General features: G+C 42.9%; 1 protein-coding gene across 1 annotated transcript in view; it reads left to right on the top strand.

Annotated features, from left to right (window-relative positions):
* The first annotated feature begins 3,139 nt into the window (after window positions 1–3,139).
* The window catches only part of LOC139400846 (adenylate cyclase 5), a 131,518-nt gene continuing 117,312 nt past the window's right edge, over window positions 3,140–17,345 (top strand). The window contains exon 1 of the mRNA XM_071145442.1: window positions 3,140–4,087. Within this exon, the coding sequence (XP_071001543.1) occupies window positions 3,140–4,087 (948 nt within the window). The remainder of the gene's footprint in view (window positions 4,088–17,345) is intronic.

Below are 17,345 nucleotides of genomic sequence, written 5' to 3' on the forward strand. Positions count from 1 at the left end.
TCTCTGTATTTTTGGTTTATCCAGGAACATGCAAAGGCATCGGTTTCCAATCGAAGAGGAAGATGTGGGGGGAGTCTCACATTTCCCGAATCCCCATTGAATACAGGTTTAATCCTTACTGTGATTCCTACAGTAATATACAATGAGCTCCAAAAGTATCGGGATAGTGAGAATTTTGTTGTTGTTTCGTCTCTGTACTCCAGCACTTTGGATTTGAAATGATACAATGACTATGAAGTTAAATTGCAGACTGACAGCTTTGATTTGAAGGTATTTTCATCCATATCTTGTGAACCGTTTAAAAATTACAACACTTTTTGTACATTGTCCCCCCATTTTAGGGGACCAAAAGTATTGGGACAAATTAACTTATATGTATATTAAAGTAGTACAAAGTTTAGTATTTTGTTCCATATTCATAGCATGCAATGATTACATCAAGCTTGTGACTCGACAAACTTGTTGGAAGCATTTACTGTTTGTTTTGGTTTTGTTTCATATTTTTTTTGTGACCAATAGAAATTAATGGGTAAATAACGTATTGTGTCATTTTGGAGTCACTTTGGAGTCACTCTTATTGTAAATAAGAATAGAATATGTTTTTACCATGATTACGGATAGCTCTGAATGAATTGTGAATAACGATGAGTGAGAAAAATACAGAAGCACAAACAGCTACAGAGGCAATACAACAACAAATGTGTCACTGTCCAAATACCTCTTGGACCTCACTGTAACTGTTACAACTGTTAATCATGAACCATTAGAATGAATGAGCTGGTATATGTCGTTTCTTATGCTTGAATGACAGCCACGAGAGTAAGGTTGTGGGAAAGACACATCACAGGCACGGTGCACTTACCTACAGTGTGTGTTTGTGTTTGTTTTGTTCTAAGCCTTTTGTTTCGCTCACCAACAAAGGCAGCGATACTGTATGCCATAATGCCTTTCTCTTATGTTGAACCCAGTGATCATGTTTCTCCTATTGTGTGTGTTTCAGCGATCCTGTTACGCTTGTTTCCAGAATGTACTGTCCCTGGCAAGGGAAACAGATACACTATCTGACTTTCAAGAGGTTAGGTTAAATAATACGTAAATTGACACACAGCCAGTGTCATTACGAGGCTTATAACATAAAATGGCCACATTTAGAACAAGCTGTTCATAGGACGCGCTGCCTGCAACACGATATAGATAGTTGACACAGTAGCATATTGTCTCTCCTGGTTGTAATTCATGCAATTGGTTTATGAGGTGATCAAAGACAAAGAACATAGGATATATAAAACTGTGACTTGGTGGAGTTGGGATCTTGGGTTTCTGGTTTTCTAATGCCATATAGAAGAGATAGAGCTATACATGTGCCAGAGAGCTCCTCTCAGTAGAACACCCCCAAGTACACATAGCTGTTTGTAACAGAGAGAACAGGCCCGGATAGTCATTACAGTATCACAACAAACCCTAGAACAACAATTTGACCACCACTTGTCACTACACCTGCAATAACATTTGCTAAATATGTGTATGTGATCCATACAATTTGATTTGATTTGAAATGCATAGCAGTCGCCCAAGTCTAGACCATAAAAATGGAAACTGTCCCTCAGTTACCAGAGTGGCAGAAGTCACACCCATGTAATCAATTAGGTATTTCGATTTACATGTCAATATACAACACCAAATAGAAAACATGTGGGTTTTCGTTTGCGTTAAGGGTTAATCGTTTGCGTTTGAGGTCCAGCTGTGATCACAGACCCGCCCATTCATCCAAATGCGGGGGAGAACGCGCAGGAGTCGCATCTCCAACTGACATAGTCGAAAGCCAATGAAAAGCTTTAAAGTGAAAGTCATACTCGCGCATATCCAATGGGAATGAGCAAACGGCTGATTTTGGGAATCAGACTTGGTTGAATGAAAACCTAACAGCAACCAGCAATGGTAATAAACCGTCCGATGCCTGCCTGATCAAAAGCGTGCAATGTAATGCATGACTCCCTATCATAGCCCACTGGGAGTACGCTCAGAATGGTTTCTTCTTCTGGTCAGTCTGTTGTGTTATTCGACGTCGCAGGAATCCAAAAAGGGGTTGAACTAGGACCAAACGCGGTGGTAACGTTGGGTGATGTGTGCTGCATGAATCGTATGGATCAACACCAGATTGAGTCTTCAGGGATTTTGTGTGCAGTCGCTGGTGGTCGGCTGTTATGTGGTCGTGACAGCTCGTTAATTCTGGGCAGAGTTTAACATACAGATGCAGTAATAATACCGTGGAGAAACGTTTTTTGGGGGGATGCTCTGGCTTTTGTGTGTGTTTAAACGTCGAGTCTTTCTCTCCTCCGCTGGTCAATGAAAGCGCGTGAGGGTCGGGATGTGACGGTTTCGCAATTAGGATGTAACCAACCAAGCATCGACAAGGCTGCAATGAGATGCACAGGTTCAGTTCTAGCCCCGAAGGAGACGCTCAACTAATGTAGCTTTGACGTCGACGTGGGATTGTCCCCCACATCATCACGTTTTTTCTTATAATTCATTTTACATCAAGGCAAAAGAAAGTGCTTGGGGAGGTATTACAGATTCACAACATGATAGATGTTGGTATGGCCAACTATTGGAGTTGTATAGTCTTTTTATTCCATGGCCTTGGCCTATAATTAACAACATTTCTGCATACAGAGTTTATATTTGGATTATAATGAATTATGTAAAACGAAGTCCTCCTGGAAATGTATTCTACACTAGAGGTCTGTTTGTTGTTACAGCATATGTCCCAGATGACATCTAATTTAATTGTTTTTAAGTGATTTTCAAGAGCATTTTGCCATCTGCGGCCAAAGTTATCCCCAGTCATCAATAGGCCTATGCGTCACATTTTCAAAAGTATCATGGACATACATTTTCCCTATCATAATGGACATTTAACTGGACACATTTAATTGACTTCAACATTTTCTGAATTCAGTCATCACGGATTTCTCAGGAATGTCATAGACCTGTCATTTAAGAAACCATTGTGACAATGTAACAACATTGTAGCAAGAACAATAATTTGCGCGAATTCGGCTTTTCTAAGAGACTATAAGCAGGCACGTGTGTGGTCCTGTGTGTTGCTTTTTTCTTTGACTTTTATCTGAGAAATATAATGTCCAGATCGAACAGTGTGAGCCCGCCCGAAGTCGGTGCGCCTGGGCTGAGGGGAGGGACTGAGCTCAGATCTGCTTGGGGCGAGTCTGAGTCTATTGCAAACGGATGCCCATACTCGGCTAGATCTCCGAGCAAAAAACTCGCCCGGTCGAACAGCAGATGGAGGGAAGGAGATGATGATCCCGAACAGCAGCCCGGACCAGGACGAGCCACGACAACGGTTAGCAGGGTCAGTTTTAGGTCTAGATCTGCGTGGCAAGAGCATGGGACTGGGGAAGAGAGCCGAAACAACAACCGATCTTCCCCAAGGCACGCAGATGGAGCCGGGGAAGTGAGACCCAAATCGGTGGAATTGGGCTTGGAAGACCGGAGAGTGAAGGGCTCCAAACCCGAGGAGGAACTCATGCCTGAAGTTCACCTTTCCATGGTTGCGTGCTGCAGCAGCGCGATGCAGATTTTCAGATCCAAGAAATTCCAATCGGAGAAGTTGGAGAGGCTGTACCAGCGTTACTTTTTCCGGCTCAACCAGAGCAGTTTGACCATGCTAATGGCCGTTTTGGTGCTCATGTGCGCGGTCATGCTGACATTCCATTGCGCGGGAGGAGTATGCAGGATAACTTACGTGGTGGTCTTTTCCTTAGCCATCTTACTTATCCTCATATTGATGGTTGTGTGCAATCGGAACGGGTTTCATCAGGACCACATGTGGATAGTCTGCTATGTGGTCATTCTAGTCGTGCTGGTTGTACAAGTGATCGGGGTGCTGCTTGTTCAGCCGCAAAGTGGTTCTGAGGGAATTTGGTGGACGGTGTTCTTTATCCATGTCATCTACACGCTGCTCCCGGTTCGGATGCGGGCTGCGGTTATCACTGGAGTTATACTGTCTACCATCCATGTGGCCGTGTCTTGGAAGTTAAACGAAAGGGATGCCTTTATATGGAAGCAGGTAGGTCCTGTTTTATAACGTTTTTATTAGGCTACGCATGTATTAAGCATTCATAAATCAATAACTTTTCTAGTAACTTCACGCATGGATGAGTCTACCAAATAAAGTATAAAGATATATTTTTGGGGGGACATTCCATCAAGTGACAAGTGGCCTGTTTGGATAAAACTTGCTGAGTCAAAGGCGTATTTTATTGTATATAATTCTAATTCTCACAAATTACCTAGCCTAAGATACTACTCATTAGGAAATGAACACCGTAATGTGTCTGTCATTATTGCATTACTCATTTGTACTGTGCTCTATTGTACATTTCACACATCCAATGCCTTTTCATCGGACAGTGACTGACTGATCAAGATGCCCGAGTTTGTCTTGAGATGCTGCTGATGCTTGTCACTATGGAAACGGTCTCGATTGACCATTGCTCAGTCCCCTAGTTGTTATCATGGAGAAGACCAGTAGTAAAAGCATCCAATTAACATTTTAGAGAGAGGAAAAACACTTCTAAGAAGGAAATCAGAGCTCACTGGGTAAAACGGAAGTTTTAAGAATTTAAGAATTTAGGTAAAATAACTTCTAGAAGATGTTCTAGAATTATGGGTCAGAATGGAAGTGCCACATATCTGCATCCTTTTGAAGTGACAGTGTTGTTGACTGTTTAGGGTTTGTAGACTTGAGAAGAATTGGGTTGGAAACATGGGGTTATTTTGTTATAGATATTTTGTAAAGGAAAAACAACAATTCTAGGCTGTTTGGTTTTATTGTGTTATATGTTAATAACATGTTGAGGCCCCTGGCTCTAATTGATTAGTTTTAAAACCTTTCACCATCAGAGCTGGGCTCTTGATTTGTAGAACCTTATGCATGTCATCTCTCATTCCCCTCTTGGTTATAGTATTGCGTTTCTAGGGTCATATCAGTTTATGATAGATGCAATCATCACTTGTCTTATTTTAAATGTGAATTATATTTATTGTGTCAGAGTGAGGAAATTGCTCAAATGCCCAACATAACTTTTTGCTCTGCCACTTAAATTACGGAGGATGTTTATAATCCTAAAAATGTGAGGTAAGAAAAAAATACTCATTATAAGGAGCTATATACATATAGCTTTTTCTTACCTCACATTTTTATTTACAGTAGTAGTGGACATAGTGTTTCTCAATTTCCACAAAACTTTTTATTTTGCATTCTAATGGTGCAACCTTTTTATTGGTCCACATTTTTGTCATTTAGCAGCCTAGAATTTTTGTTTTTCCTTTACAAAATATCTATAACAAAATAACCCCATGTTTCCAACCCAATTCTTCTCAAGTCTATGGTCAACAAAAGACTGACCATCTCTTGTTGTCAAATTGACTGGGGCCAGCAAATCTCTTGTTGTCAAATTGACTGGGGCCAGCAAATCTCTTGTTGTCAAATTGACTGGGGCCAGCAAATCTTTTGTTGTCAAATTGACTGGGGCCAGCAAATCTCTTGTTGTCAAATTGACTGGGGCCAGCAAATCTCTTGTTGTCAAATTGACTGGGGCCAGCAAATCTTTTGTTGTCAAATTGACTGGGGCCAGCAAATCTCTTGTTGTCAAATTGACTGGGGCCAGCAAATCTCTTGTTGTCAAATTGACTGGGGCCAGCAAATCTCTTGTTGTCAAATTGACTGGGGCCAGCAAATCTCTTGTTGTCAAATTGACTGGGGCCAGCAAATCTCTTGTTGTCAAATTGACTGGGGCCAGCAAATCTCTTGTTGTCAAATTGACTGGGGCCAGCAAATCTCTTGTTGTCAAATTGACTGGGGCCAGCAAATCTCTTGTTGTCAAATTGACTGGGGCCAGCAAATCTCTTGTTGTCAAATTGACTGGGGCCAGCAAATCTCTTGTTGTCAAATTGACTGGGGCCAGCAAATCTCTTGTTGTCAAATTGACTGGGGCCAGCAAATCTCTTGTTGTCAAATTGACTGGGGCCAGCAAATCTCTTGTTGTCAAATTGACTGGGGCCAGCAAATCTCTTGTTGTCAAATTGACTGGGCCCAGCAAATCTCTTGTTGTCAAATTGACTGGGGCCAGAAAATCTCTTGTTGTCAAATTGACTGGGGCCAGCAAATCTCTTGTTGTCAAATTGACTGGGGCTGAGTGATTTGTAGATATTTGACACTTGCCATTTGCTGGCCCCAGTCAATTTGACAACAAGAGATGGTCAGTCTTTTGTTGACCAATAATGAGGCTGCACCATTAGAATGCATTTTTTGTGTGGTCTCAATACATTTAAAAAATATATATTGTGATAAACGATTTATCCACTATTACTGTAGATATTTTAAGGACATTTTCTTTATTTGTTTGTATTATTATTATAATGTATTTTCATTTTTTTTTATTTTTTACCCCTTTTTCTCCCCAATTTCATGGCATCCAATTGGTAGTTACAGTTTTGTCCCATCGCTGCAACTTGTTACATATAGCTCCATTAAATAGTGAGGTCTGTTATAAAGAAGCAGCACATCCCAATAGGCCTACATGTGTCATTTTATTCAAAGAGTAGAATCAAACTCATAATGTCTATTACAATGCCAGAAGGAGCTTGTGTTTGAGAGCCCCTCTCCGAGGCCAAACATGAAATGGTGCTCCGTATGTAGGATCCCAAAAACTATTCAATGAAACTAGGGGTACATCCCAAATGGCACTATTCCCTATATGGTGCACTACTTTTGAGCAGGGCCATTTAGAATGCACACTGGTAAATTACTTTGGACCGGCAGTTCTTAATTCCAGTTTATCTTAGTAAAAGGATACTAAACTTAAGCCTCTTCTGGAAAGACATACTTAAATACAATATTGTACACAAAGTTACAGAAAAAAGATAGGAAAAATATTTAAAAAGAAAAAGCATGACTTCACGGTGCCCTACCAAACCTCAAATACAATGGCCTGGTGACCCATTGTGCGTGCCGTTGTGCCCTCTTTCGCTTGGCTGTGTTCTTTCTCTCTCTCTCTCTCTCTCTCTCTCTTACTTTGTCATTTTCTGGCTTGTTCTCTCGCTCACTGTGTTTACCAGTCCCTGTACTACTTATAAACATCTGCTCTAACAATGTGCTCTTCCCAAGAACCTCTGCTTTACAAATCTGGCTAATGGAAACCGTGCATCAGTCCACCATTGAAGTTTAAGGGCTTGTAAATTAATGATTGAACCGTGGAAAAAAATCAAATAACTCAAAAGCAAAACTCCACTCAATACCGCCTCTTTCCCATAGGCTAGAATGGATCATTCTAATCCCCTTTCTTTTTCTTTTTTGAAACTTTGATTATATTGGTCAGAGAGTGTTTGTGATACAGACATGTGACCCTATATCTAATTGCATTTTCTGTGAAAATAGGCTCTTTTTGAAATGAGTGTGTGGGAACAGGCTGTTGTAATTGTTTCTCTTCCTCACCATCCTGTTGTTTTTAGCACATCAGATCTCCCCCTGTTTATATACTGTAGGTCCCAGCAGGTCTCCACTGTTGAGCTGTATGTTTATGTGAGATCCCAAGATGATGCTTGTATCAGGAGTGCTCCCATGAATAGGCATAAAACAACTTGAACATAATGACTGCGGCCTGGCTCGAGACGGTGGCATTGTGTTGTATGTGGGTCTTTCTAAAAACTAGGGTACCAGTGAGCATTTCTTGTAGTGGACAACTGTTTGGAGCTGTTACAAAGTCGTTCATAATAATTTGCCTTTTCATGTGAAAACATTAAGATATGAAGGGGGAACATAGATACATTAAGTATAATTCATGAGTTTAATCAAAAGGTTCAACTATTTCTCATGCTTGGAGTCTTCACGGATTTGGCAAAAATCGTGTGACGTAAAACACTACTTTTCTTCCCTTACATTTCTGATACTGATGTTTGTCTTTACATCATATACTAATAATTTAACAATTGAATTACACGTTGAACTTGATCCTGTAAAATTCCTGGATATTGCTGTTGACTTATTAATGAACTGATGTAACTGTAAATGGTTAGCTGACTGATATAGCCTAGCTACCTAACTAACCATTGGTAAACTCATTCAATGATGCCATACCGCCAAAGCAACAGTATCTATTGCTAGACTAGAGATATTCCCCAACCTATAGTTAGTCAGCGGTTGCACATCTAACTAGCTGGAATGAAGCAAGGATGTGAATAATTCTTTGGTCCTTTAAAAACCTGCTGTAGTTAACATATTGTGTGCTATAGCTTGGAAAATAAATACATGTGACTCTGGAGGACAACATGTTTGCAACACGAAACTAACGAGTATTGCGGTACTGGTATCGTCCCGGGCCTTCTATGAGGTCGAAATTACACACTGAATTTGTGAAAATTATAATAATGCCCTATTTGTGTAAGAGCTATTTGAAAAAAATGCCTGGAATTTCAACATGTTCAGGTGGGATGGAACTTTTCACCCAAATCAGGATGTCACAATGTGACCTGATTATAATAGACTGTTCATCTGGGTAAGGGGGTGGGCTCCAGACTATCCTATCAGCTAATGTATGTAAATATCTTCTAATTTGTTTCCTAATGCCCACACAAAACTGAGAATTTCATGTACCAAAGGAGGATCAGGGAAGTAAATGATAAAATATATTTTGGCGTTATTTTCATTAAATAACCACAGTGATTTAGACATACAGTGATGATTTAATAAGTACAATTACAAAGACTGCATGGGGGCTTTAATACCTGTCAAATACTTACTTCCTCTGTCCCTGGGAGAATGTCAATTTCATTTCCTTGATTCGTCGTATCCTCTCTCATCTCCTTCTCAAAACCCATTGGATGAGAAGGTCAGAGGTCCTTCCCCTCTGACCTTATCCAATGGGTTTTGAAAAGGAGGTGAGGAGAGAGGACGCGAAGAATCAAGGATATGTTTTGATTATCCCATTGCTTGCCTCACTCTCAAAGCGCATTTGGGGAGAGGAGTGCACTTGCACTTTCAAGGAGAAGCAAGGAGTGGAGGAAACAAGGACAGAGGAAGCAAGAATTTAATCGCTAGTTTTTAGACAGGCTCACACAATGCTTGAAGAGTTTACTGATTATAATTATTTAATTGTTTATTATTATTGTCTATGATTTTGTTGACAGAACCTAATGTATTATATTATATCAACTATTTAAACATATAGAACTGCTGTTGTTTATCTTTTTCATTATTCAGGAATGTTTAGCATGGCTATAAATGATAGAGAAGTTGACTAAAGCACAAAAAGACCTGGCAACTAGGCATGCCAAAGAAACATGCAGTGTATCACGTTTCAGGTAAGACCCAGATGAAGACAATGTCGAAGTAACAGCAGTTTTTTAATCCAACAGGGGCAGGCAAAAGACAGGTCAAGGGAAGGCAGGAGTCAGTAATCCAGATAGGTGAGGCAAGGGTACAGGACGGCAGGTAGGAAGAAATGGTCAACACTGGGAAAATAAGAAAACAGGAACAATCGAGAGACAGGAACGGAGGGAAAACTGCTGGTAGGCTTAACGAAACAAAACAAACTGGCAACAGACAAACAGAGAACACAGGTATAAATACACAGGGGATAATTGGAGTGACACCTGTGGAGACAATCACAAAAACAGGTGAAACAGATCAGGGTTTGACCTGGGCGCATACCTGGTTGACCTGGGTGTTGGCGTTAGAAATCCACAATGAGGCCTGGGTCCAGGATGTCCCTGGCGGGGACCCAGCACCTCTCCTCTGGGCAATAACCCTCCCAGTCAACCAGGTACTGGAACTCCCTGGCCCGTGGTTGAACCTTCAGGAGACGCCTCACCATGTATGGCGGTTGGCCATTGATGAGACACGGGAGAGGGGTGGGCCTGGAAACAGGAGACAAATGGCTACGAGACATGGGTTTAACTCGGGACACATGGAAGGTGGGATGTATGCAAAGGGTACGGTGCAACAGAAGACGAACAGCAGAGGGGCTAATCATTTTGGAGATGGGAAACGGGCCGATAAACTGGGGGAAGAGTTTGCGCGATCCACCCGGAGGGGCAGATCCCGGGTGGTAGCCATACCCTCTGCCCGAGACGATACCGGGGACCTGGGGTCCGATGGCGATCTGCTTGTCATCGACACCTGGAGGTGGTCTTGAGGAGGGCCGACCGGGCTCCATCTGGACACTCCCAGCAGAGATGATGTAACCCAGAAAGGGCATGGTGGAACGATGGAACTCGCACTTCTCTGCCTTAACAAGCAGCTGATTCTCCAGAAGGCGTTGAAGAGCCCACCGGACGTGGAGCACGTGTTCTTGGGGGGGTGGGGGGGGGGGGGGGGGGGGGGGGGGGGGGGGGGGGGGGGTGGGGTCGTCAATGTAGATGAAGAAGAACCGGTTCAACATGTCGCAGAGAACATCATTTACCAGAGCCCGGAACACAGCAGTGGCGTTGGTGAGGACAAAATGCATGACAAGATACTCGTAGTGGCTTCTGGCCATGATGAAGGCGGTTATCCACTCTTCCCCTCTCGTAGAGTGGGGGTAGGCGTTCCGGGGGGGTAGGCATACCGTAGATCCAGCTTGGAAAATGCAGTGGCCCCCTGGAGTGGTTCGACGGCAGAGGAAATGAGTGGTAGCGGGTAACGGTTCTTAATGTCATTGAGTCGCCGGTAGTCAATGCACGGGCGGAGGGTCATGTCTTTTATCGCACCCACAGGAGAGGAAGAGGGACAGATAAATCCTGCAGCTAGGGAGTCCACAATGTAGGTCTCCATAGACTTGGTCTCCGGTCCCGACAGAGAGTACAGATGTCCCCGGGGCGGCGTGTTGCTAGGGAGAAGGTCAATCCCGCAGTCATAGGGTTGGTGCGGGGGAAGCGAAGTGGCCCGGGCCTTGCTGAACACCTCCCTGGGGGTTCTGGTACTTCGCTGGGATTGGTGGAGAGGTCCAGGGCACCTTCCAAGCCCCCAAGAAGACAATGGATGTGGCAGAACGGACTCCAGCCCATGATGGCACCAGTAGACCAGTTGATGAGGGGATTGTATTGCTGGAGCCAGGAGAATCCCAAAACCACTGGAATCTGAGGAAATTTGATGAGCAGAAACTGAATAGTCTCGCTGTGATTCCCTGACACCTGTAGGTTGATGGGAGTGGTATTTTCGGTGATCCGGCCTATAGAGCGCCCGTCTAGCACTCTAACATCCATGGGAATGGAGAGGGGCTGAGTGGGGATGTTCAGCTCGGAAGCCAGGGAAGAGTCAATGAGGACCCGGAGAGATTTAGACTGGTTTCCCCACAGCAGAATGGTATGAAAAGGGGTGCGAGCAAGGGAAGCAGAAAAGTTCTCTATATGGACCGCCAGAGTACTCATGTCAAATGTCAAAGTAACAACAGTTTATTAATCCAACAGGGGCAGGCAAACAACAGGTCAAGGGCAGGTAGTGGTCAGTAATCCATATAGGTGGGGCAAAGGTGCTGGATGGCAGGCAGGCTCAGGGTCAGGGCAGGCAGAAATAGTCAACACCGGGAACAATCGAGAGACAGGAACAGAAGGAAAACCGCTGGTAGGCTTGACGAAACAAGTGAACTGGCAACAGACAAACAGAGGACAGAGGTTTAAATACACACGGGATTATGGGAAAGATGGGCGACACCTGGATGGGGGTGGAGACAATCACAAAGACAGGTGAAACAGGTGTGGCACGTTGTTTCTCCATGTTTCTTGTGACATTTTGAATGACATGTAGATGTTTTGTAGTTGCTAGTTGGAGTTAGGGTCTCATTGTGCCTATCTAGACTTTATTTCTGTAAATGCACATGTAAAGCTGCAAGAAAATCATATTTAAATGTATATCAAACCATTTTGAAATTTTGACCACCTTATTTATCGAAAGACTCATGTGTACTGCACTCCCAATACATGCAGGGATGACCGGCACCCTGGTAAAAGTAGTGCACTTTATAGGGAATAGGGTGCCATTTGGGACGAAGCCTACAGCCTTTCAGATGGAACCTCAAATGGAGATAATTGGGACACATCTGACCTCAGTGTTATCTGATGTACCTCACCTTAACCTCCCATCCCACCTCCCCAACTGTATTGTGTCTCTGTTATCATAGGGGGACCTGTGGGCAATCAGGAAATAATGTGCGTGGGAGTCAGGGAGAGATGGGCTTTGTAGTATTTGAAATGAATGCTGATGCTGTTCAGGTCCCCATTGCAGATGTTTCATTAACCCTTTACACTCATACCTGTATATTTGGGCACAAAAAAGATTGCTAAATTGGAACGCAGTGACTGTACAGTAACAGGGGCGGCAGGTCGCCTAATGGTTAGGCGTTGGGCCAGTAACCGAAAGGTTGCCACATTGAATCCCGGAGCTGACAACGTGAAAATCTGTTGTTCTGCCCCTGAACAAGGCATTTAACCCACTGCTCCTAGGCTGTCATTGTAAATAAGAATTTGTTCTTAACTGACTTGCCTAGTTAAATAAAAAAATACAGTAACATGCTTCACAGCGATGCCGTTCTGAACTTGAGCACGACAAGAAGTTGCCCCCATCCCTCCTGCTTATTGGACAACTTAAGCAAATTGTTTGCTGTCTGAGTGAGGGATATGCTGTGAATTAAGAGGACTCTATGTATTTAGAAAGATGAGACATTGATGATTATAATAAATACCACTTAGATGTCCTACAAGCAAGCCAAACACCCATGAGTTCAAATGTGCACTTAAAATTTCCATATCATAAAACTCATGTCATAAACAGTGTCAACGTTTATGATCACTATGTTTAATGTACAGTTACAAGATGACAAATGACCCTGGGTTGTTCTGAACAGAAGAAGCCCATGTTTGTCTATTGTGAGGAAAACTTGCAGCAGCACTCGCACCTGAATGCACGCATGACTCCTGTCTACGCACGCCTGAATGCACGCATGACTCCTGTCTACGCACACCTGAATGCACGCATGACTCCTGTCTACGCACACCTGAATGCACGCATGACTCCTGTCTACGCACACCTGAATGCACGCATGACTCCTGTCTACGCGCACCTGAATGCACGCATGACTCCTGTCTACGCACACCTGAATGCACGCATGACTCCTGTCTACGCACACCTGAATGCACGCATGACTCCTGTCTACGCACACCTGAATGCACGCATGACTCCTGTCTACGCACACCTGAATGCACGCATGACTCCTGTCTACGCACACCTGAATGCACACATGACTCCTGTCTACGCGCACCTGAATGCACGCATGACTCCTGTCTACGCGCACCTGAATGCACGCATGACTCCTGTCTACGCGCACCTGAATGCACGCATGACTCCTGTCTACGCGCACCTGAATGCACGCATGACTCCTGTCTACGCGCACCTGAATGCACGCATGACTCCTGTCTACGCGCACCTGAATGCACGCATGACTCCTGTCTACGCGCACCTGAATGCACGCATGACTCCTGTCTACGCGCACCTGAATGCACGCATGACTCCTGTCTACGCGCACCTGAATGCACGCATGACTCCTGTCTACGCGCACCTGAATGCACGCATGACTCCTGTCTACGCGCACCTGAATGCACGCATGACTCCTGTCTACGCGCACCTGAATGCACGCATGACTCCTGTCCACGCGCACCTGAATGCACGCATGACTCCTGTCTACGCGCACCTGAATGCACGCATGACTCCTGTCTACGCGCACCACAATTATGATCCGTTTCCCTGAATTGCATTGTGAAAGCCTAACACTGTAATATTGTATTTTATAACTTATAACTCAATGGTCATGTTGGCTGTAGAACAAGCTTTCAAATGATGCCCACCTGACCCAGATTGGTATTTATAATGGACCGTTTTTGGATTGCGTTAACAACAACAATAATTGTGTGATGGCGGGGATGCAGCATTGTTTTCCAAACAAAACAACTACAGGTGTGCTTGTTCTAGTTCCTCATCGGCACAGCTAGGAGAGCTAAAAAAACAAACAAATTACAGTTGAAGACTCTTCTTTGAGTCAATAGAGTGCATTGAAATGACTTAGTTCCCATTCAAATGGTTATGCGTATGCTTTTCATATCTAATCTGTAAGAAACATTTACATTTAGCCCAATCCATATAGGCCAATTTCCATCCGGGTTAAGGTTGTGATAGCAGTGGCCCTTATAGGAGCAATCGACAGTGAAAACAATAACAAAGCATTTTCTCCGCCACTGTTTTGCTAAAAAGTTTAAGGATGGGGCTGGAGAAATGTAACCACTCTCAAATTCAGAGACAGAGCTATGGATGCAAGGTTTGCCTATCATCATCACAAGCCTCAGTCAGTCATCATGTGCTCTGTTATAATTCCTACCTCCCCGGCTATCTCCCACTTATGTGTGCGTGTCTATGTGTGTGTCACCCCTCTGGGTGTGTGGCTCTAATACCGCCCCTGTGCGCGGTACATCAAATTGAGTGAAACGTCAGAGAGACAAATCCATCATTAGGTGTCAGGGTTGATCAGTCTCTCCTCCCTCCTGTTTCCTCAGCTGTGATTTGGCATCGGTGATCATCGGTGATTCGGAATTGATCATTCATCGTCACCGGCGGTGGTAGTGCCGGTGACACAACAATCCGGATTGTCCTCTGAGTGCACTACCACCGCCAGAGAGAAAGCATTTATAAACAGAGGGCAGAATTAGATAATATGGGAAATATTTTGCTTTAATACTTTGATCCCTTAAATTGTATGGATGCTGCTCAGTTAAATTTGTTGTCATGTTCATGGCGAAAATATATGTTGAAATTGTGAGAGTAATAATTAAATAATTAAATGTTTAAAAATATCTTGACAGTCTATATCATATAATTTGACCACATCGGTGTTCCGATAATAATCCATATAAAGTACAGTAATTTGTTAAATTTACTATAAAAGAGATAGTGGGAAATGGAATGATGGATGTTGGAAGATTTGGCAGAGAGCGTTTTTAGTGACAGGTGGGACTTTTCAGCGGGCGCCTGCTGATCAGCATCTCACGGCCCTCGATATTGACATCTCACAGCCCTCGATATCTCACAGCCTTCAATATCTCACAGCCCTCGATGAACCGATGTTTTGGATTTAATCATCAGCAAAATGAACAGTTGCATTCAATTTCCATGCACCATCTCACAACAGGACAATTCACGTTGCTTTAGCAATGGAAAACATGCTTCAAATGAGTAGGCAACACTCACCAGACTTTCTCCATATTTGTAATTGGCTGTAATTTAGAGCAGACATTATCGGCTGCTCGGCCATTAAATTCTGAAACTAATGCAAAGTTTCCACTTTTATAGCAGCTCTATGAGCCCTTTGTGTGGAGTTCAAGATTACCTCTCGGGTGCACCACTTAATTCAACTCTTCTGGCCAGTTGGCTGGTTTGACTACTGTAGATAAAGACACTACTCACTCAGTGCTCACTTAGAAGCAATCTGTATTCAAATGTTTTGAATTACTGCAATAAGCTTTTAGGATGCAACACTAGTTAGGCAATGCATGGATGTGTGGTTAGAAATCAACAGTAATAGCTATCATACGCAGAGAGTTTGTGCAACATTTTTTGCAAAGAATATTGAAAGTCGTAACAATGTGCACTGAGAGTTGGGAAGCAGGTTCAGGGAGTGAGTTTTTTAATAAAATAAACACAACATAATACAACAACAAGAACAACACACAGACATGACACAGGAACAGAAACAATAACGCCTGGGGAAGGAATCAAAGGGAGTGACATATATAGGGAAGGTAATCAGGGAAGTGATGGAGTCCAGGTAAGTCTGATGACGTGCAGGTGCGCGTAACGATGGTGACAGGTGTGCGCCATCATTTTGGGTGTGAATTAACACTGTGTGCTAAACTGGGGTTAGCCTCTGAGCAACACAGACAAATGAAGCCTGGGGCTGGAAACTGGCAAGAGCCACTCTCTTTGTCCCTGATGATCTTGTAGTTAGCATGGAAGATAACAAACGTCTCATCAACTTCCGGTTTCCATGTAGATTTAATTGTTCTCCAATGGGTTTTTTTCTTCTCTTGAAACTCTAATTGATTAGTCAAAATGTCTGTTAAGATGGGATCCCCATAAAGAACCTTGTTTGTTCTCATTTCCAGAGCTCTCATCAAATATAATAAAAATGTATTTGTCACATGCTTTGTAAACAACAGGTATAGACTAACAGTGAAATGCTTACTCACAGGACCTTTAACAACAATTCAGAGTTAAAGATAAAACAAACAAAAAAATAGAAATAGTGTCACAAGGAATAAATACACAGCAAATAACGAATAACAATAACGAGTAAAAATAACATGGCCATATACAGAGAGTACCAGTACCGGGTCAATGTGCAGGGGTACGAGGTAATTGAGATAGCACGTGATTTTGTGTCACAATAGAGAAAAAGGAAACTTTTGTATTGTCATGTAACCCAAACACCCTAGGCATTGTTGGCTGGAAACAAAACTGGATTTCTCCATGGCGCCACACTGTATTGTACCACAGAGTAATCCACCATATAGAAATTACACTTGTCCCAGCCCAGCCATGACCTTTGTGTAACCCCTTATGTTTGCCCCTGACATGATTCTCCATCCACACTGTGTTGACATTGAAGCTGCCTCATGGTGCGAAAGTAACAAGCGTTAACTCCCCTCGTATCCACTCTACTCTCCTCACCACTCTCCAGGAAAATAAACTTGCTATCCCATAATATATGGTGCTTGCCAGGCCAAATAACCCTCTTCCCTGGATGATATTCAAATAAAATTTTTGTAATTGTGAGTACAGTCTTCTAACTCTGTCTGATAGCCTCTATACAAAGCTTAAAGAGTAACTTTTATGATTATATATATTTTTTTCAATCAAAAACCAGATGTTTTAGGCTTAGTTATAGTGAAAAACATGTATGTCATCTCAAGGGAGGGGTTCGGTATGAAATAAACTCTTCTAGATGTGCTGGGTGGTACCACCTCAAGGCTTACTATAAAAGCAGGTGACAGTGCTCCTTATTTGGCAATGGTCTTGGTACAGTAAGTGGAGTGTGCCCATCTATTTAGCATGATGCTTCCTTGACTAGAATACAGACATTACACAAAATTCAAAAGGCACATTTCCGCACATTACTGTTTCATGAATCTGGGTTCATGAATTATGTGCTGTTTTTACAAAGAAAAAAAAACATATAGGTTATGAAGTTTATACGTTAATATTCGTAGCTACATCCATCGTAAGAAGAAATAAAGGATAATGGTGG

The sequence above is a fragment of the Oncorhynchus clarkii genome, chromosome 3 (genome assembly GCF_045791955.1).
Source record: "Oncorhynchus clarkii lewisi isolate Uvic-CL-2024 chromosome 3, UVic_Ocla_1.0, whole genome shotgun sequence".
Classification (NCBI taxonomy): Eukaryota; Metazoa; Chordata; class Actinopteri; order Salmoniformes; family Salmonidae; genus Oncorhynchus; species Oncorhynchus clarkii.